The sequence below is a fragment of the Xiphias gladius genome, chromosome 3 (assembly GCF_016859285.1).
Source record: "Xiphias gladius isolate SHS-SW01 ecotype Sanya breed wild chromosome 3, ASM1685928v1, whole genome shotgun sequence".
Classification (NCBI taxonomy): Eukaryota; Metazoa; Chordata; class Actinopteri; order Istiophoriformes; family Xiphiidae; genus Xiphias; species Xiphias gladius.
In genome coordinates, this window is record NC_053402.1 from 21649627 (window position 1) to 21664465 (window position 14839).

Genomic DNA, 14839 nt, shown 5'->3' on the forward strand with positions numbered 1-14839 from the left:
CACTAGACAGGAGGGGTATGACAAATTATAATTTGAAAGTAACTTGTACTTAAAACTGTGAGACAGATGTAGTGTAGTAAAAAGTACAATCTTTGCCTCTGAGATGTAGCGGAGTAGAAGTATAAAGTTGTGTACAATGGAAATACTCAAATAAAGTACAAGTACCTCAAATTTGTACTTAAGTACAGTACTTGAGTAAATGTACTTGGTTACATTCCACCACTGTTAAAGAGTAAAATGGGATAACAGCGACACATTACATTACAGCCCGTTTACATCTTCCACTATAGTTACTTTTTAAGTGCCAGTAGGAACCAGTGGCCTGACTTTCGTGTTAGTACCCGAGTCACGCCGTGAACCACGGGCTGTATTGCACAGCGTTACCCGCAAGTGGGGGAGGCGCCCGCACAGACATAGTGTTTATTTGCAGTCTTAGTGTTGACCACAAAGTTTAAATGAGTAAAAGTTGAATCTGACGCATCCTAGATTATAGGCTGATCAAATCATAAAGCTTTTAGAGCCTTATAACCAGTAACTATAACCTTCAAGTTAATGTAGTGAAATATTTTCCTATGAAATAGTGCAGTGGGATCAAAATAAGGTATTAGACGAGTACAAATACTTCCAAGCTGAGTTTAACGGTAGGTGCAGCGATGGAGTGAATTTGCTTTCCAGGCACTTTCTGGTAACCCCTGTTCTGACTATGGGCTATCAATAAAGTTGTTAACGAAAGAAACAAACCAAAAACAAAGGGGGGGGGGCGTGGTTCTCTCCTTAAATAGCGTGGCGGGGTGATGACGTACTCAGTGCTCAGGGAGTGAAGTGGCGGTTGAAGTCTCGCAGCACCGCAGCCTCGCAGCCTCGCATTATGTCTGAAAGCCGGCGGGGTGTGGTGTATTTGATCACCGGAGGTTGCGGTTTCCTCGGCAGGCACCTGCTGAGGGTCCTGCTGGAGAAGGAGGACAGACTGGAGGAGGTCCGGGTGTTCGACAAACACACAGACCCCAGTTTAAATGGACTGAGCACAGGTAAGACCGAGCCGGGGGGGCGTTTGTTCGTGACAGTCATCGGTGCCTTGAGCGTGTGTTTTAAAAAAAAAAAAAAAAAAAAAAAAAATATTTGGAATCAGCTTATTTTAACGTGTCATTCCGTGTCGGCACGGTCACACACTTTTTATAGATATGACCCAAGCACTATCTCCTTTCAGGCGAGCCTTTCTCTGTCTTCCTAGTACGTGCTCTTCTGTAGAGCTCTTGCTTGAATTTTATCTCAGCCCCTACGGTTCTTTCAGAACATCCAGCAGCTGGTTGAAGGGGACTGTAATGTCAACTTTTTAAAAACGTGACTGATTCCTGATGATCTAAGGAGCAGGGATGAAACATGACTCGGTGCATGTTTTGTGATGTAAATTCAAAGCTGTCCTTGCATTTCTCTCTACTTGAAGTTTTCCTTTTATAGCCCTATATTACTTTGTGTTACTGATTATTATTAATACATAGACCTCCTGTGCAATATATAACTGTATACTACAGAGTTGCAGTATGGTTCTATTGAGTTTTATCGAGTTTACTATTCCCATCTCTTCAGTGAAAATGGTATACACTGCTGAAGGTAAGTTCATTTGCTTTTAGTCAGTATGTAAGAAGCACTTGTTCACGATCTAAATGAAACACCAGGGGTGTAAATAGTATGTGTAACTAGAATAATAGAATTTTTTATTAGTTGTTTTTTTTTTGTTTTTTTGTGAGAGACAGTGTCAGGGCGTTTAAGTACAGGTGAAATCTGCTTGGAAAAAATAACAGCGTAGCCCGACATTCATTTCCATCAAATGCTGTGTGGTCACAGGTTTAGCCTGCGGTGATGACAACTGCACTGTGAATCCAGGAAAACCTCCTCCCATACTGTTCCTGTGAGAGGATGCAGATGTAACTTGTCATTATGCACTTTGCAAATGCTTTCATGTCACGTAGGTTATATGGAAACAGAACAAAGGGGTGTGTGTGTGTGTGTGTGTGTGTGTGTGTGTGTGTGTGTGTGTGTGTGTGTGTGTGTGTTTCCTTGGAGGTGTGATCAGAGGTTCATATCTGATTCTGTCGTTTATTCTTTAATTCTGACAAAAAAACGCACAAATTAAATGAGCCAAAAGCTAAGCAATGATTTTCCGTGGTGAGAAGGCATGTAGTAAGTTATATAGATGCAGTAAAATACATTTAACATTTAGCCTAACAGTAGGCCTTTGTGAGGAATGCACCCAACCACAAATGATGCCCTTATCCCACTGCGGGGAAACGCTTTGTTCGGCCTCCATTATTTATTGTAAGACACACCTTAGAAAAGCTGTTGTTGCGGTGCATTCTGGGTCCCTGAGAGATCAGCTAATAAAGAGGGTTCAGTCTCCGTAAGGTAACACCCATTAAAGGCCTCACAGCCAGAAGAAAATGAGATGTGTGACTGTGTGGTTGTTACATCTTTCCACTAATTTGAATTTGACAAAGAGTTAAAACATCTCCCTTCTGATTAGAAAAGTCCAGTCCCTTTTAAAATGTCAACTGCAAGACTTCTTTCATCAGCTATCAGCTTTAAAAGGACAGTGCATGAGAGCTAAGATAAACCACTGGTACATTACCTTATATGATAACTAGACATCATGAATTCCCCCAAAAACTTTGTCTAGTGTGGGGGACAGCTGGGCATGATAATAAAGTATACTATGAAAAGTTTTTGCATTATTGTCTACCAAGGAAGCAATCTCTCTTGTTGCTTTAGGCAGTTGTGAGCCTAAAACAACAACTCAGTCGCATATCACTAAGACTTGTTGGCTTTTTGCATCAGTAAGAAGAAATACCTTAATGTGTCAGATTTTTATTTCACTGGTTTTAGCTAAAAAATACATTTTCTTGCCTGTTTTTTTTTTTTTTAAATCTAATGGTTTCTCAGTAAAATATCCAGAAAATGTACGGTATCACAATGTAAAAAATTGAGCTGTAGGTTTTGTTTTCAGTATACACAGTTACACCTATCATCACCAAAGAAGAATTGTAGAAAGATGATCCTGATTATTTGAAAATATGAAACAAATCACACAAATCATTTCTTCAAACAGCATAGTTGTTGGAGCAAGGCAGTGTTCCGCCAAATGAATTTGAATCCTTGGTAGGGCTCTTAGGAAAACAGTTATACATACACATACAGCGCCATATTTTGACTTTGTGTCTTCCTGTTCTTCCCTCAGAGCGGACAAAGGTGGTGGTCATTCAGGGGGATATCACAGACTACAGCAGTGTGTTAGAGGCCTCTCGTGGGGCTGACGTCGTCATCCACACAGCCAGCTTGGTGGACGTTTGGCACAGAGTCCCAGAAGCTGTCATCTACTCGGTCAACGTCACAGGTTAGACCTAGAGCGAGTGATGATCAAAATGATAACAGGGAAATGGGAGGGGGAGGAAGCATCCTTGGGTTGAGTTTATGAATGATTTATTGTGGGAAATCACTAATACAGAGGAAATCCACGTCCTATCCTGCCCAGGATTTCGAAGAAATTAGACTGCCACGTTCATATCTTTTTCTTTTTTTTTATTGAAAACTGAGATGGCCCGTTTCTGGTTTGATCATGATACTTAAACCTGGGTAAGGGTTGGTGAGTTAACTTAAAGTTCTGATTCATCACTTTGCCTTTCATTGAAAAAGTGTTTACTCATCCCACTTCAAACTCTTGAACCTTATTAGGGAAGGTTTCAGTGGTGAGATCAAGTTTCACACAGTTGTATCAATGCTGTCTGAGAGGCTTTTTTTTTCTTTCTTTCTTTCTTTTTTTTTTTTTCTCACCTTGACAAGAATTTGGCTGTAAGGGAAATTTATTTTGACATTAAAATGGTCCAATGCAAAGAAGTTGACTTGAGTTATAGGCGGCATTAAGACAACATATCAGTACTAGCCTCATCATGGATTGAGCAAGGAGCTTCCGAACGACGCCCCAAAATTATCTTCCCTTTGTGAACCTGGCAAAACAGTAGTTGTTTTGCCATTTACTCTACACCAGTAACTATAACTAAATATGGTCAACGGAAGACTTGTAGGTTATATCTTGTTGGAGCTTGTGATATGGTGTATCGCTTGTGTTGAATTGTAGAGATTTTTGTGTTGGTGGCTAAGTCAGAGAGACATAGGGTGCATTTGTTTTTTTGTATGTGTCATGAACAGAGTTTGTGTTTGCTGGCGGGTGTTTTGCCCGAGTTGTGCCTGGGTGTCACACAAATAAAAACTGGCTGTTAAAATCTGATTTTAATAAAGTAGCAAATCAGCTGCTTAAACAGTATCATTGCCAGGTATAATGCAGTCACATATAACATTAACAAAAATTCAAACAGCCTAAAATGACCAATGAGTTGTATCAAACACTGAAAAAATGAATATTATAAGGTTTATAAAGGAAGTATTTGTGCAGGGCTGTTGTACTTGACTAAATGATATTATCTAGGTGTTCTTGTTATTGTGTTCTTGTTATTGTTGCTGCCTTCTTGTGTTGTCAAACATACTGGATTGTGACAATTGGTAGAAGACACTTGAACTACCTGATTAAGTCAAATTTTACATGCTGCCCAAGATGCCAAGGTTATTTGGCATTCAAATGCTGAAAGAGAAGTGACGCACATAGGCATCCTGTAAATGACTATTTTTAGCCAATACATCTAAACATCGGATACAAGCCTGACTACAATAAATAACCCCCATTCTTTCTGCGGTTTATCACAAGGAAAGGTCTGTACTACTTTGGCTTCAGACATTAGGAAATCTGTCCTTATGAGGGGCACCTGACCACAGCAAACACCTCATTGCTGATAACCAAAAGGGCCAAAAGGGATTATGTTGGTTAAGTTGTTGATGTTTTTTTGTTTTTTTTGTTTTGTTCTTTTTGCACCACGACGTTTAGATTGTTTAGTTTACAGTTTTGTTCCTACCGAAGACGCAAAACTGATCACCAATATATAGTTTCATTTTATAAAAAGGCTAAGTATTTTCCTTAAACAGCTGGTCACTGTAGTTTTTAGCAAGCATGACTCAAAGAGGAAGAAATTGCCATTTGTTGGGGACTATTTTTGGTTCTCGAGGGAGTATTTTGAGAAGCAGGACGGTGTGCATGTGGGATTGACTCAAAATATACTACTGTGGTTGCTTTCATGGCAATAAAGAAACATGTCATCCAGTACAATGATGTGACTCATTGATTTGTTTTTTGTACAACAATGGAGATCTTGGGTACAAAAGGATAAGATATATATATCAGGCTTTGGATACGCAAACAATGCTTATTAGTCAATCAGTTCATGGTTGGATTTGGTTATTTGATCGGACTTGTATGAGGAAAAACAGAAAATACTTCCAGCCGTATCCTTTCTGTGTTCAGGAAATTGTGTGGCTTATTTGTTTGAATTCCTGAAATTTCTTTTCTGTCTGGCCATGAGCTGTGAGAGGAAAACATAATATGTAAATGATACATAATTAACACATAACTGACCTGTTTCACGCAAGGGAATCGGGTGGATCAGGCTAGATTTCACCAGCTGGTAAGCATTACAAGAATTCAACACTTTTTTCCCCCCTGTGTTACTCTCAAAGGAGTTGCATACCTTGATAACTGCATGTTTGCACTGCTAATTCCCTCCTCTTCAACTGCAGGGACAAAACTCACACCTCTTCCCAGAATTGGTACAAATTGCAGTTGCGACACACTTAACTCAGTATAAGAGTTGAAAACATTATACTGTACCTAGATACCAGTTAGAATATACTTTACTGATGACATACACGAATCTGTGTTTTCTGGCCTTTAGCTAGAGTACGTACTGGATATTTAAACTCCCCGTGAGCCCGTGTGCTGCCTCAGATCTACAGTCACGACACTCCTGAAGACAGAAGGTGTCTGAGTAACCATCAGAGCCCCCAGTCACTGAAGTGCACCTGCAAGAGCACTTTTCTTTTTCAAACCAGAAGTCAGCGTTAATGAGCACTTTAATGAGGGCTTTTTGTAGCTGCAATTCAGTCATGTTGATTCATTCATTCCTTGGTTCATGGCTCTAGGGATGGCAATGTCGGTCAGTTGACCCACCAATTTTTTCCACACTGAAATAGTTCAACAGCTATTAGATGGATTGCCTTGAAAAATGAAAAAATGACATCCATGGTCAGCATAGGATTTATGAGTCTAAAAAGTCTAAATATGGAAAGCTGCAGAGACCTTCAAACGTTTTAAATGTAACATTCAGAGGTCTTACTTCCTCACCTTGCAGTGAGCATTCTTTATACTGAATGTCCACTAATAAAGACCAGGTTTTAGTGGAGCAAAGAAAAACATGTTTTCAAGATAACACGTGGCCTCTTTTAAACTAATATCCTGTTGATCATCTCTTACTGTTCATTATATAGTTTTCCGTCCTCTACATCATGTTACAGCTTTCATTTTGACTCTTAAATTTATCTTAAATTCAGTTGTAAATTCAGCTGTCTGAGTACATACCGGATTCTGAAGAAATGCAGCTGTATTAAAGCCAGTCATGTGGCTTTGGCAGATTGAGGAAAAATATGTTACCCAATAAAATTAAGTCTGCTAAACTAAGCAGCCTCCATCTCTTAAATGACAATGTCTTCTCTCTTCTCCTCAGGAACGGAGAATGTGATCAATGCCTGTGTGGAGATTGGTATCCAGTGCCTGGTCTACACCAGCAGCATGGAAGTGATTGGTCCCAACGTCGACGGAGACCCCTTTATCAGGTGGAGTGAAATAAGATATTATTCTGTTTTGTTTCTGAGATCTGTTCAGTTTTATTTTGCTAACCAAGTGAGCGAGTGTTTTCCTCACCGAGCCAACGGGTTTGTTATTTACACTCCCATTTTGAGAAATGCTTTGGCTCTTTCTGTTATGTTTCTTTGGTCACTACCTTGAATAAAGTTTCTGCCCTTGAGTGCACCATCATGGAAAACATGAGGCCCGCACAGAAACAATATGACTGGGTGGAGACAAAGGCGGGTTTTAAACTTCTTATGGTATAATCTGCAATGAGAGAGACACTGAACAGGAGCCATTGTCCACATTCAGGGTCACTTTTTATCCGTCATGTGACTTTGACCTGATGTTTTCCCTCTATAATGTGATGCATGAGAATGTCTGGTATTTCAAACATGCTATGTAATGGTGGTACAGCCACAGATAGTGCCGTGTCTGCAGCTTTAACTCCAAACACGCTTTTGCCAGGTCTCATGATATTATGTAAAAACGGTCCTGATGCTAAGTGTCAGTTATTAAGCAGATAATGATAATTGTGCAAAGATAAAATTAAATGACAAACAGAATCAGAACTGATAATATATAACCATTGTCTACCACTGTTTTTGCTTGTTTTAGTCAATTTACTACAAATACTTTACATTTATTTTAATGTCAAATCTTTTTAACTTACACCACCAGGTTGTTTTTGCTGCTCTTGCTTATTGGAACACAGACAGAAGCACTGAAGAGTTTAAAGATTCAGTTTGTCATTTTCCGAAGCAGTGGAAAAACTCAAAAATGTTCAAAGCTAAAAGAGAGGCACTGGGGGGGTGAGAAGATTTCGTCATTGCAGCTGCAACGAGAGAAGACCCAAGTGTGGCACACCCATAAGGCATGTGACGTGAAAGCTACACTTGCCTTTTTGCCCAAAGGATTGACGCCTTTCTCATAGTCTCGTTGTCCCGGTACACGCTGTCTGTTAGCTTTTCCACAGCGTCCATGTTGTCAACCCTCCAGCTGTATGTGGGCCTCCTTTTGGTTGCTAGCTCTCATCTAATCTCTTTAATCCTCGTCCCGCTCTTTCGAGTGGGGAACGCTGATTGACGGATGAAATCTGGCTTTCAGTGAGGGGGTTTCACCTGGGCAATTAAGAGGGACACACTACAACACCAATGGGAAATCAAACTAAAACAACACGCAATCAAAATAAAGTCTAAAGTTCTAAAATTTTAAATAATATTTTAGATGTTCACATCAAAGATAGTGTTTTTGCTCCTATTTGTCTAGCTTAGGGTTCGTCTGTTTGCTAAATAGCAGTATATCTCTAAAACTCTAACAGATTACAATTGTATTTGTTGGAAATGAGCTATTGCCAAGGAACAATTGTTTAGTTTTAGGTGTAGATCTAGTAATCTTACAAAGTAAATCTTAATGTAGCAAAAAAGGATTTTTCACTATTCCTTCATAATTGTCTAGCACAGTTATCACATAATTGTCTTACAATACAATTACTAGCAGATCTAAATCCAGATGCAGATAATAAAATAATTCTTTTAGGCCCTTGGTTGTCATTAGTAGAGGTATGTACTCTGAGTGCTTTCTAGTTAAAGGGTTTTCCTACTTCCCTTCAGCAAAACCAGTCATATCCTTATGAAGGAGGAGGCGATGTGGTTTATGAATGCCAAAAGTAGGAGATAAAAAAATCCGTGCGTGTGTTTGGAACTTGGTACTTCTTTGGGACCTTTTGCGGTATATTCACCATCCGCCTTGGGACCAGTACTCCTCATGATGACCAAAGTCTAGTCCTAATGAGCCAAAATGTCATTTCTGAGCTCCTGGTTAATGACTGAAGTTAGAGTTAAGCTGACCAAAATGAGTGGCTTACAATGCAATGTCCTAATAAGGATAACTGTGCAAACCTTGTGTGTGTTTATACCTGTACCTCAGATCAATATTTGCCAATCTCTCTCTGTTCAAATCTGACGATTATGTCACAATATAAGAAGGAACCTTTTGTATTCTCTTGCTGGAAAAACTGGCTCTGCTCCCAGGCACTTCAAACAAGTGTGTTCTTTTTATCTTTTTCCTTCCAACACTTTTTCTCTCTCGTCGTCCGTTTGGCCTTTTTTAGAGAACATTCCTCTCATACGTTTGAATAAGGTCAAGAAAACACCAACTTTGTGCCCCATCCTGAATACTTCCTGACTGTTTTGTTTGTTTTTCTCTTTCTACAGAGGCAATGAAGACACACCTTACCATGTGAGACACACTATGGCCTATCCGAAGAGCAAGGCAAAGGCAGAGAAAATTGTGCTTGAAGCTAATGGCACAAAGGTAATTTATGTTTTACAATATTCACTTCACAGATAAATGGTTATGAAGTCTGCTGCGTTCATTGTTAAGCAAATCTATAAGCTCACAGTTTTATCCGTTTACATTTACATTCTTTAGAGTGGTAACATTTTTCCAACCAAATCACAGTGTTGCAGATTTATTAAAAGCACATTGTAGGTGTTGACTACAATTTACAGACACAATGACACAACTAAAAATTCTTAAGATTATCTTAACCTTTTAGAGTGGTTAACACATTCACTAAGGACCTTGGTTTTGTTACTCATATGCCTGGTTGGACTCCAGCCTGGAAAAAACACTGAGGAATTTCTTGTGCAACTATGCCGCAAAATACCAGATCATCCTCATATGACTTTGCTATGTAATCACTTTTGCTGTTGACAGTTCAAATTCACAAAATTTAACCTTTTATCCCCACTGACTACATGTTTTTAAGTTCTGTTGCCCCCCCCCGTCTGATTCCTTACACTGGATTCTGGTTTTTTGTCTCCTTTGCAGTTAAAAGGTGGAAAGTGTTTATACACATGCTCTCTGAGGCCGACAGGGATCTACGGTGAGGGGCATGAGCTAATAAAGGACTTCTACAAACTGGGTGTCGAAAGGGGAGGGTTAATTATTGGAGGTGTCCCAGCTAGCACCGAACATGGGCGGGTGTATGCAGGTGAGTCATCACCAAAATTTTAGACCTCAGGGAATTCTTCCAAAACAACTCTTGTTCAGTTTTTTTAACTCTGAAAGCGAGACAACCAGACTGCGAGGTAGAACCTGATGAAAGCCTAGCATGATGACATATGTATAGACCAGGACTGGAAGCAGAAATAACACCGTCATGCAGCCACTTCGTCTGCAATTCACAGGAAGTCTGAATGTCTTTTACAGTACTTCCAGTTCAGGCCATAATAAAAAAACCTTTTTGATGATTTCTCAAGCTGACTCTTCAATAACTACTAATGAGTTAAAAGCACAGATACTAACACATCAAAGATGGACAGATGGTACAAAATGTTGCACAATAGGGGTAGTCAGATCCAGATTTCTTGGTTGTGATAACAGTGAACAGTATCAGACAGCATCTATCTATGCACCACAATAAACACACTGAATACTGTCCTGCCCAATGAGATAATGACATTTTTAATCAGTTTCAGCATCCTGGTTTCAGTGCTGATGAGTCTCAGTGTTGCTTATGACCAAATTGGTAAACGCCCTTTTTACATTTGACCTTGAAGAGCCTACAGCCTACATGCATTGGTGGTTGTTTGAGGCAGACTCAATAGATTATTGGAATTACAGTATGCATTAAAATTCTACAGGTTGTCTACTGGACTTAATGTAAAAATGCTCTACAGTCAATAAATATTGAGGATGCAAGTCCACTATTATTACATTACACACTGTAGATCTTTGTAGATAGCTGTAGCATGCGCTCAGCTGACGTTAACGATGATATCGGTGTAATGTGGTCAGAGATGTGAGCAACAAAGCACATTTACTCAAACAATTCTGAAGTACTGGTGCTTATCTTAGTAACTCCAGAATGATGAATCATTCTTCAGACTGATTATTTTTCTTTTTAGCACTCAAGGACATTTTACTCCATTTTGTTCAGTATTTCTATTAAAGTAGACGTTCATTTCCTCCATCATTCAATCTGATATTTCCTTGTTTGTGTTGCTAGGCAACGTGGCATGGATGCATATACTTGCTGCCCGAGCCCTGAGAGAGTGCCCACAGACGGTCGGAGGTGAGGCTTTCTTCTGCTACGATGACTCACCGTACAAGAGCTACGAGGATTTCAACATGATGTTCCTCTCCACATTTAACTTCCGAAGGGTCCGCATGCCCGCACTGGTGCTCTGGTTCCTGGCCATGGTTAATGACCTGCTCCGCTGGATACTGAGCCCCGTGTATAACTACACACCGTTGCTGAACCGTTACACCTTGGCCGTGGCCAGTACCTCCTTCACAGTGGGCACAGACAAAGCTCTACGTTACTTCCAGTACCGCCCCCTGTTTGACTGGGATCAGTGTCGAGCCCGCACACAGAAATGGGTTGACACATTCCCTCTAGATCTCAAAGACTCATAATGTGACCTCAGCTACTCAAGAGCTGCTATGTAGACACGCGGGACTATCGACACGTATGAAAAAAGAAGTCCCCTGCTATTGGGTGACAATATTAAAGATCGAATAAAAAATTCATTATTCAACTGCATATTAAAAATAAAGACCTCAGAACTTTGCTGAGTGCTTTTATGCTATATTTTAGTGAGTGTTTTTGCAGTAATTTTTGTCTGCAAACTCCCAAAAAGGGTGTGTTGTACTACTAACTGAAGAATATTCTTAACAAAAATGCAGTACTCTTCTTACAATCTTACTGAAATTTAGTTGTATTTCATTTGTCTCAGACACATACAGTATTTAGGATTAGTCATAAATTCAGCCTCTACTTACAAATGTTATTTAAAAGAATTTTTCAAAACAGAATTTCCAAAGACAACCATGAAATGGTCTGTAAAAAGAATACTAAAGGCTGTAGTAAGGGGGAAAAGCAATACCTAACATGGAATTGAAGCTATGAAAAGGTGACTCTTTAAAAAAATGGGTTTTAAGAAGTCCCTTTTTTTTTTTTTTTTTAATATAACACTGATTTTTGTCTGTGTAGGCTGGGTACTGTCTGCAAAAGTCAGAGATTGATGCAGATACGCTAGTCTAGCACAGTCTATACAGAAAACTTAATGTATGTGCTTTATCTGAACAAATAATTTTATTAACAGCCTTGTTAAAGAAGATATGATTTATTATTCTATTTCATTGCATTCAGTACTTGGTGGTTGTACCAAAAAAAACAACAAAGGGATTGTGCCTTTTGTTAAGACTATGCTTACGTATTATATATTTCTCCATTAGAGATTGTCTAACATCCGCATTTGTAGCTATTTAAATTATGACCAATGTAAACACAATTTACAAGGAATTTACTACATGTATATCAACTTTAGAACTGTATTTTAGTAATGCATATTATTGATATCAGTGTTTTATGCTGATAGCCCGATGACATTTCAGGGTGTACCCCGCCTCTCACTCGTCCTTCAAAGGATACGCGGTATAGCGAATGGGTGGATCAATGTTTAAATGCTGCATAATTTAAAGAATATTAAATGTTTAAAATTACATCGCCAGAATTTTATCCTGTTTAATATGTTAATTTTTTGTGTAATTTTTAATAAAGATTATTTATCATATTCTGCATGGCTTCATTTGTTGTGATTTTTCTTTTCATTCACATTAGGGGGAGATGCTGTTCCTGTTTTTCTTTCCATAAGTGATTTCATTTACTAATGTGCAGTGTATGCCATAATGAAAGTCTGTATAGCCTAGAGACATGACTCATGATCTTAAATCACATTTTGGATGATGTGCATGTATCCTCACTGTTTCCACATGGTGACTGGATTGGATTGGATTTCCATGGAGACGATGAGCTTTGTTTACCCAAAGTGCAAAAAAGGGTTGCGTCCCTCTCTGTACTCTTGTGGAAACTTGTCATTAGACACCAGAACCAATTGGATAGCATTTACATGAGTATATGGGGATTCCCTTGAAGAATAATTTAACGTTTTTTCCAACATGGCAGGGTGTCCCCCCCCTTTCTGTGGTTTACCATGGCAATCCTCATAACATTTACATGCCTGCAAGTATGAAAAGGAAAGCAGAGAAATGACACACCCTCTACAAACCAAACCCCTCAACCTCCCCAAACAAAACAAAATGATCTGAAACTGGCTGTGTGTGTGTGTGTGTGTATTTTTTGTGTGGGTGCACGGTGGCAACAAGAAGGGAAACCTTGTGAAGGGAACCCTTTGGAATTACCAGCATTTATGTATAGTATTAAGTTGTCTTAAAATATGGTCAGATCTTCATCCAAGTTACAATTGTGAACAAACACAATCTATTCTAACGAATAACACACAAATCATTGTATAGTTCTTATCCATACTGAATTCATTCAAACATTCACAGTGTGTGTAGGTTGGAGAAACTATGAACTCCTCAGCTGATAACATCAATGGAGTCAGGAGTTAGTAAAACTGGACTCCAGTCAATGAAATCACATTATAGGTGTGGTTTAGAGCTACTTTGACTCATAGCAAGCGCTCAAACATTTTGAGTTTGCTGTTCATAGGCAGCATCTAGTGATGTGAACCACGCCTTACAAAAGAGGGTACAGAAGACTTACAATCAAGAATTGTTGATTTGCATCAAGCTGGAGAGCACAACAAACTAATTTCAAATAGTTTAGATATTCATCAGTCCTCAGTCAGACAAACTGTCTATTAATGGAGATGATTTAGTTCTTTGACTACTCTCCAAAGAAGTGGGTGCCCAGTTAAGGTAACTCCACAGGCACAACACAGACTGCTCCTTGAGATTTAAAAAAAAAAAAAAAATTAGCCCAGAGAACCAGCTAAAGGCTTAAAGGAATCACTGGAGTTAGTTAACATCTCTGTTTATTAGACTCCGCTGCTGTCCAGAAAAAAACAAAACAAAACAAAACATCACAGTGTGCCTGAAGTTTGCCAAAGAGCACCTTGACACTGCACGACACTACTGGGAAAATGGTTTGTGGACTGATGAAGTGAAGGTTGAATTGTTTGGGAAGAACACGCTGGACAGCTCATTATCATCGAGGGGAAAATGAATTCCCAGGTTTATCACGGTGTCTTACAGGAGAATGTCAGGGGGGGCTGTCCGCCACCTGAAGCTCAGTCGAAGTTGGGTGATGCAGCAGAACAATGACCCTAAACATGGAAGTACATCTACTACCTAATGACTTCATGCTTAAAATAAAATCCACCTTTTGGAGTGGCCCAGACAGAGCCCAGACCTTAAACCAGTAGAGATGCTGTGGAATGAGCTCAGAGAGGCGTTCACACCAGACAGCCTGAGAATATGGCTGATCTGAAGCAGTTCTGTGAGGAAGAATGCTCCAAAATTCCTCCTGAACATTGTGCAGGTCTGATCCACAACTACCGGAAGCGCTCCTTTGAGGTTATTGCTGCCAAAGGAGGTTCGACCAGCTTTTAAATTCAAGGGTTCACTTACTTTTTCCACCAGCACTCGGAACGTTTAATGGGTGTGTTCAGTAAAGACACTAAAGATTATAATTGTTTGTTTTATTAGCTGAAGCACATTGATTTGTCAATGCTTGTGACTTAGATTTAGATCAGATCACATTCCATGAACATTTAGACAGAAAAAGAGGTAATTCCATGCGGTTCACATACTTCTTCTTCCCAGTGTGTTTGTTTATCATGTGTTTTGGTGGATCACCACGTCCTTCGATCAGAAAGGTATATAAAACGCTTGTAATTAAAGGGAATTGCGCCATCTACTGTTGGTGCATCAAAAACACACCATTAAAGTGAAATAAAAACTTTATAACTCATAAGCGTTTTTATCACGAATTGTGATGATTCTACACCCAGTCATTGTTTTAACTGGGGAAAGCTCTTGTTTTGAAGTAACTTCTTTGTAACTTCTCAGTAAAAAAAAAAAAAAAAAAAAAAAAAGTACGTCAAGGTTGCTTTACATCTTAATATTTCAACGACTAGAGGCACAGTAATGAATGTGTGTGACTGTGGCCAAATTAAATCGGAATTTAAGGGATGATTTAATGTCGAGAAGCGGCATCTATTTAGCTGAGAGTACAGCACC

General features: G+C 39.3%; 1 protein-coding gene across 3 annotated transcripts; it reads left to right on the top strand.

Moving 5' to 3' along the window:
* The first annotated feature begins 817 nt into the window (after positions 1-817).
* On the top strand, positions 818-12341 carry hsd3b7 (hydroxy-delta-5-steroid dehydrogenase, 3 beta- and steroid delta-isomerase). 3 transcript variants are annotated; one of them, XM_040122213.1, is made up of 6 exons: positions 818-1028; positions 3233-3388; positions 6660-6768; positions 8998-9097; positions 9617-9671; positions 10797-12340. In XM_040122213.1, exons 1-6 carry the CDS (start codon positions 869-871, stop codon positions 11204-11206), a joined length of 990 nt encoding a protein of 329 aa, XP_039978147.1. In that variant the 5' UTR covers positions 818-868; the 3' UTR covers positions 11207-12340. The 3 variants fall into 3 exon arrangements, with proteins under 3 accessions (XP_039978147.1, XP_039978142.1, XP_039978148.1); XM_040122208.1 differs by having other exon boundaries at positions 9617-9779; positions 10797-12339; XM_040122214.1 differs by lacking the exon at positions 3233-3388 and having other exon boundaries at positions 9617-9779; positions 10797-12341.
* Positions 12342-14839: the final 2498 nt, after the last annotated feature.

Bases quoted from the DNA above. Each gene is read 5' to 3' on its own strand.
- hsd3b7 (XM_040122208.1), top strand. From the start codon at position 869: ATGTCTGAAAGCCGGCGGGGTGTGGTGTATTTGATCACCGGAGGTTGC. The intron at 3,389-6,659 runs GTTAGACCTAGA...TCTTCTCCTCAG, and splicing joins CTACTCGGTCAACGTCACAG to GAACGGAGAATGTGATCAAT. The intron at 9,098-9,616 runs GTAATTTATGTT...TCTCCTTTGCAG, and splicing joins TTGAAGCTAATGGCACAAAG to TTAAAAGGTGGAAAGTGTTT.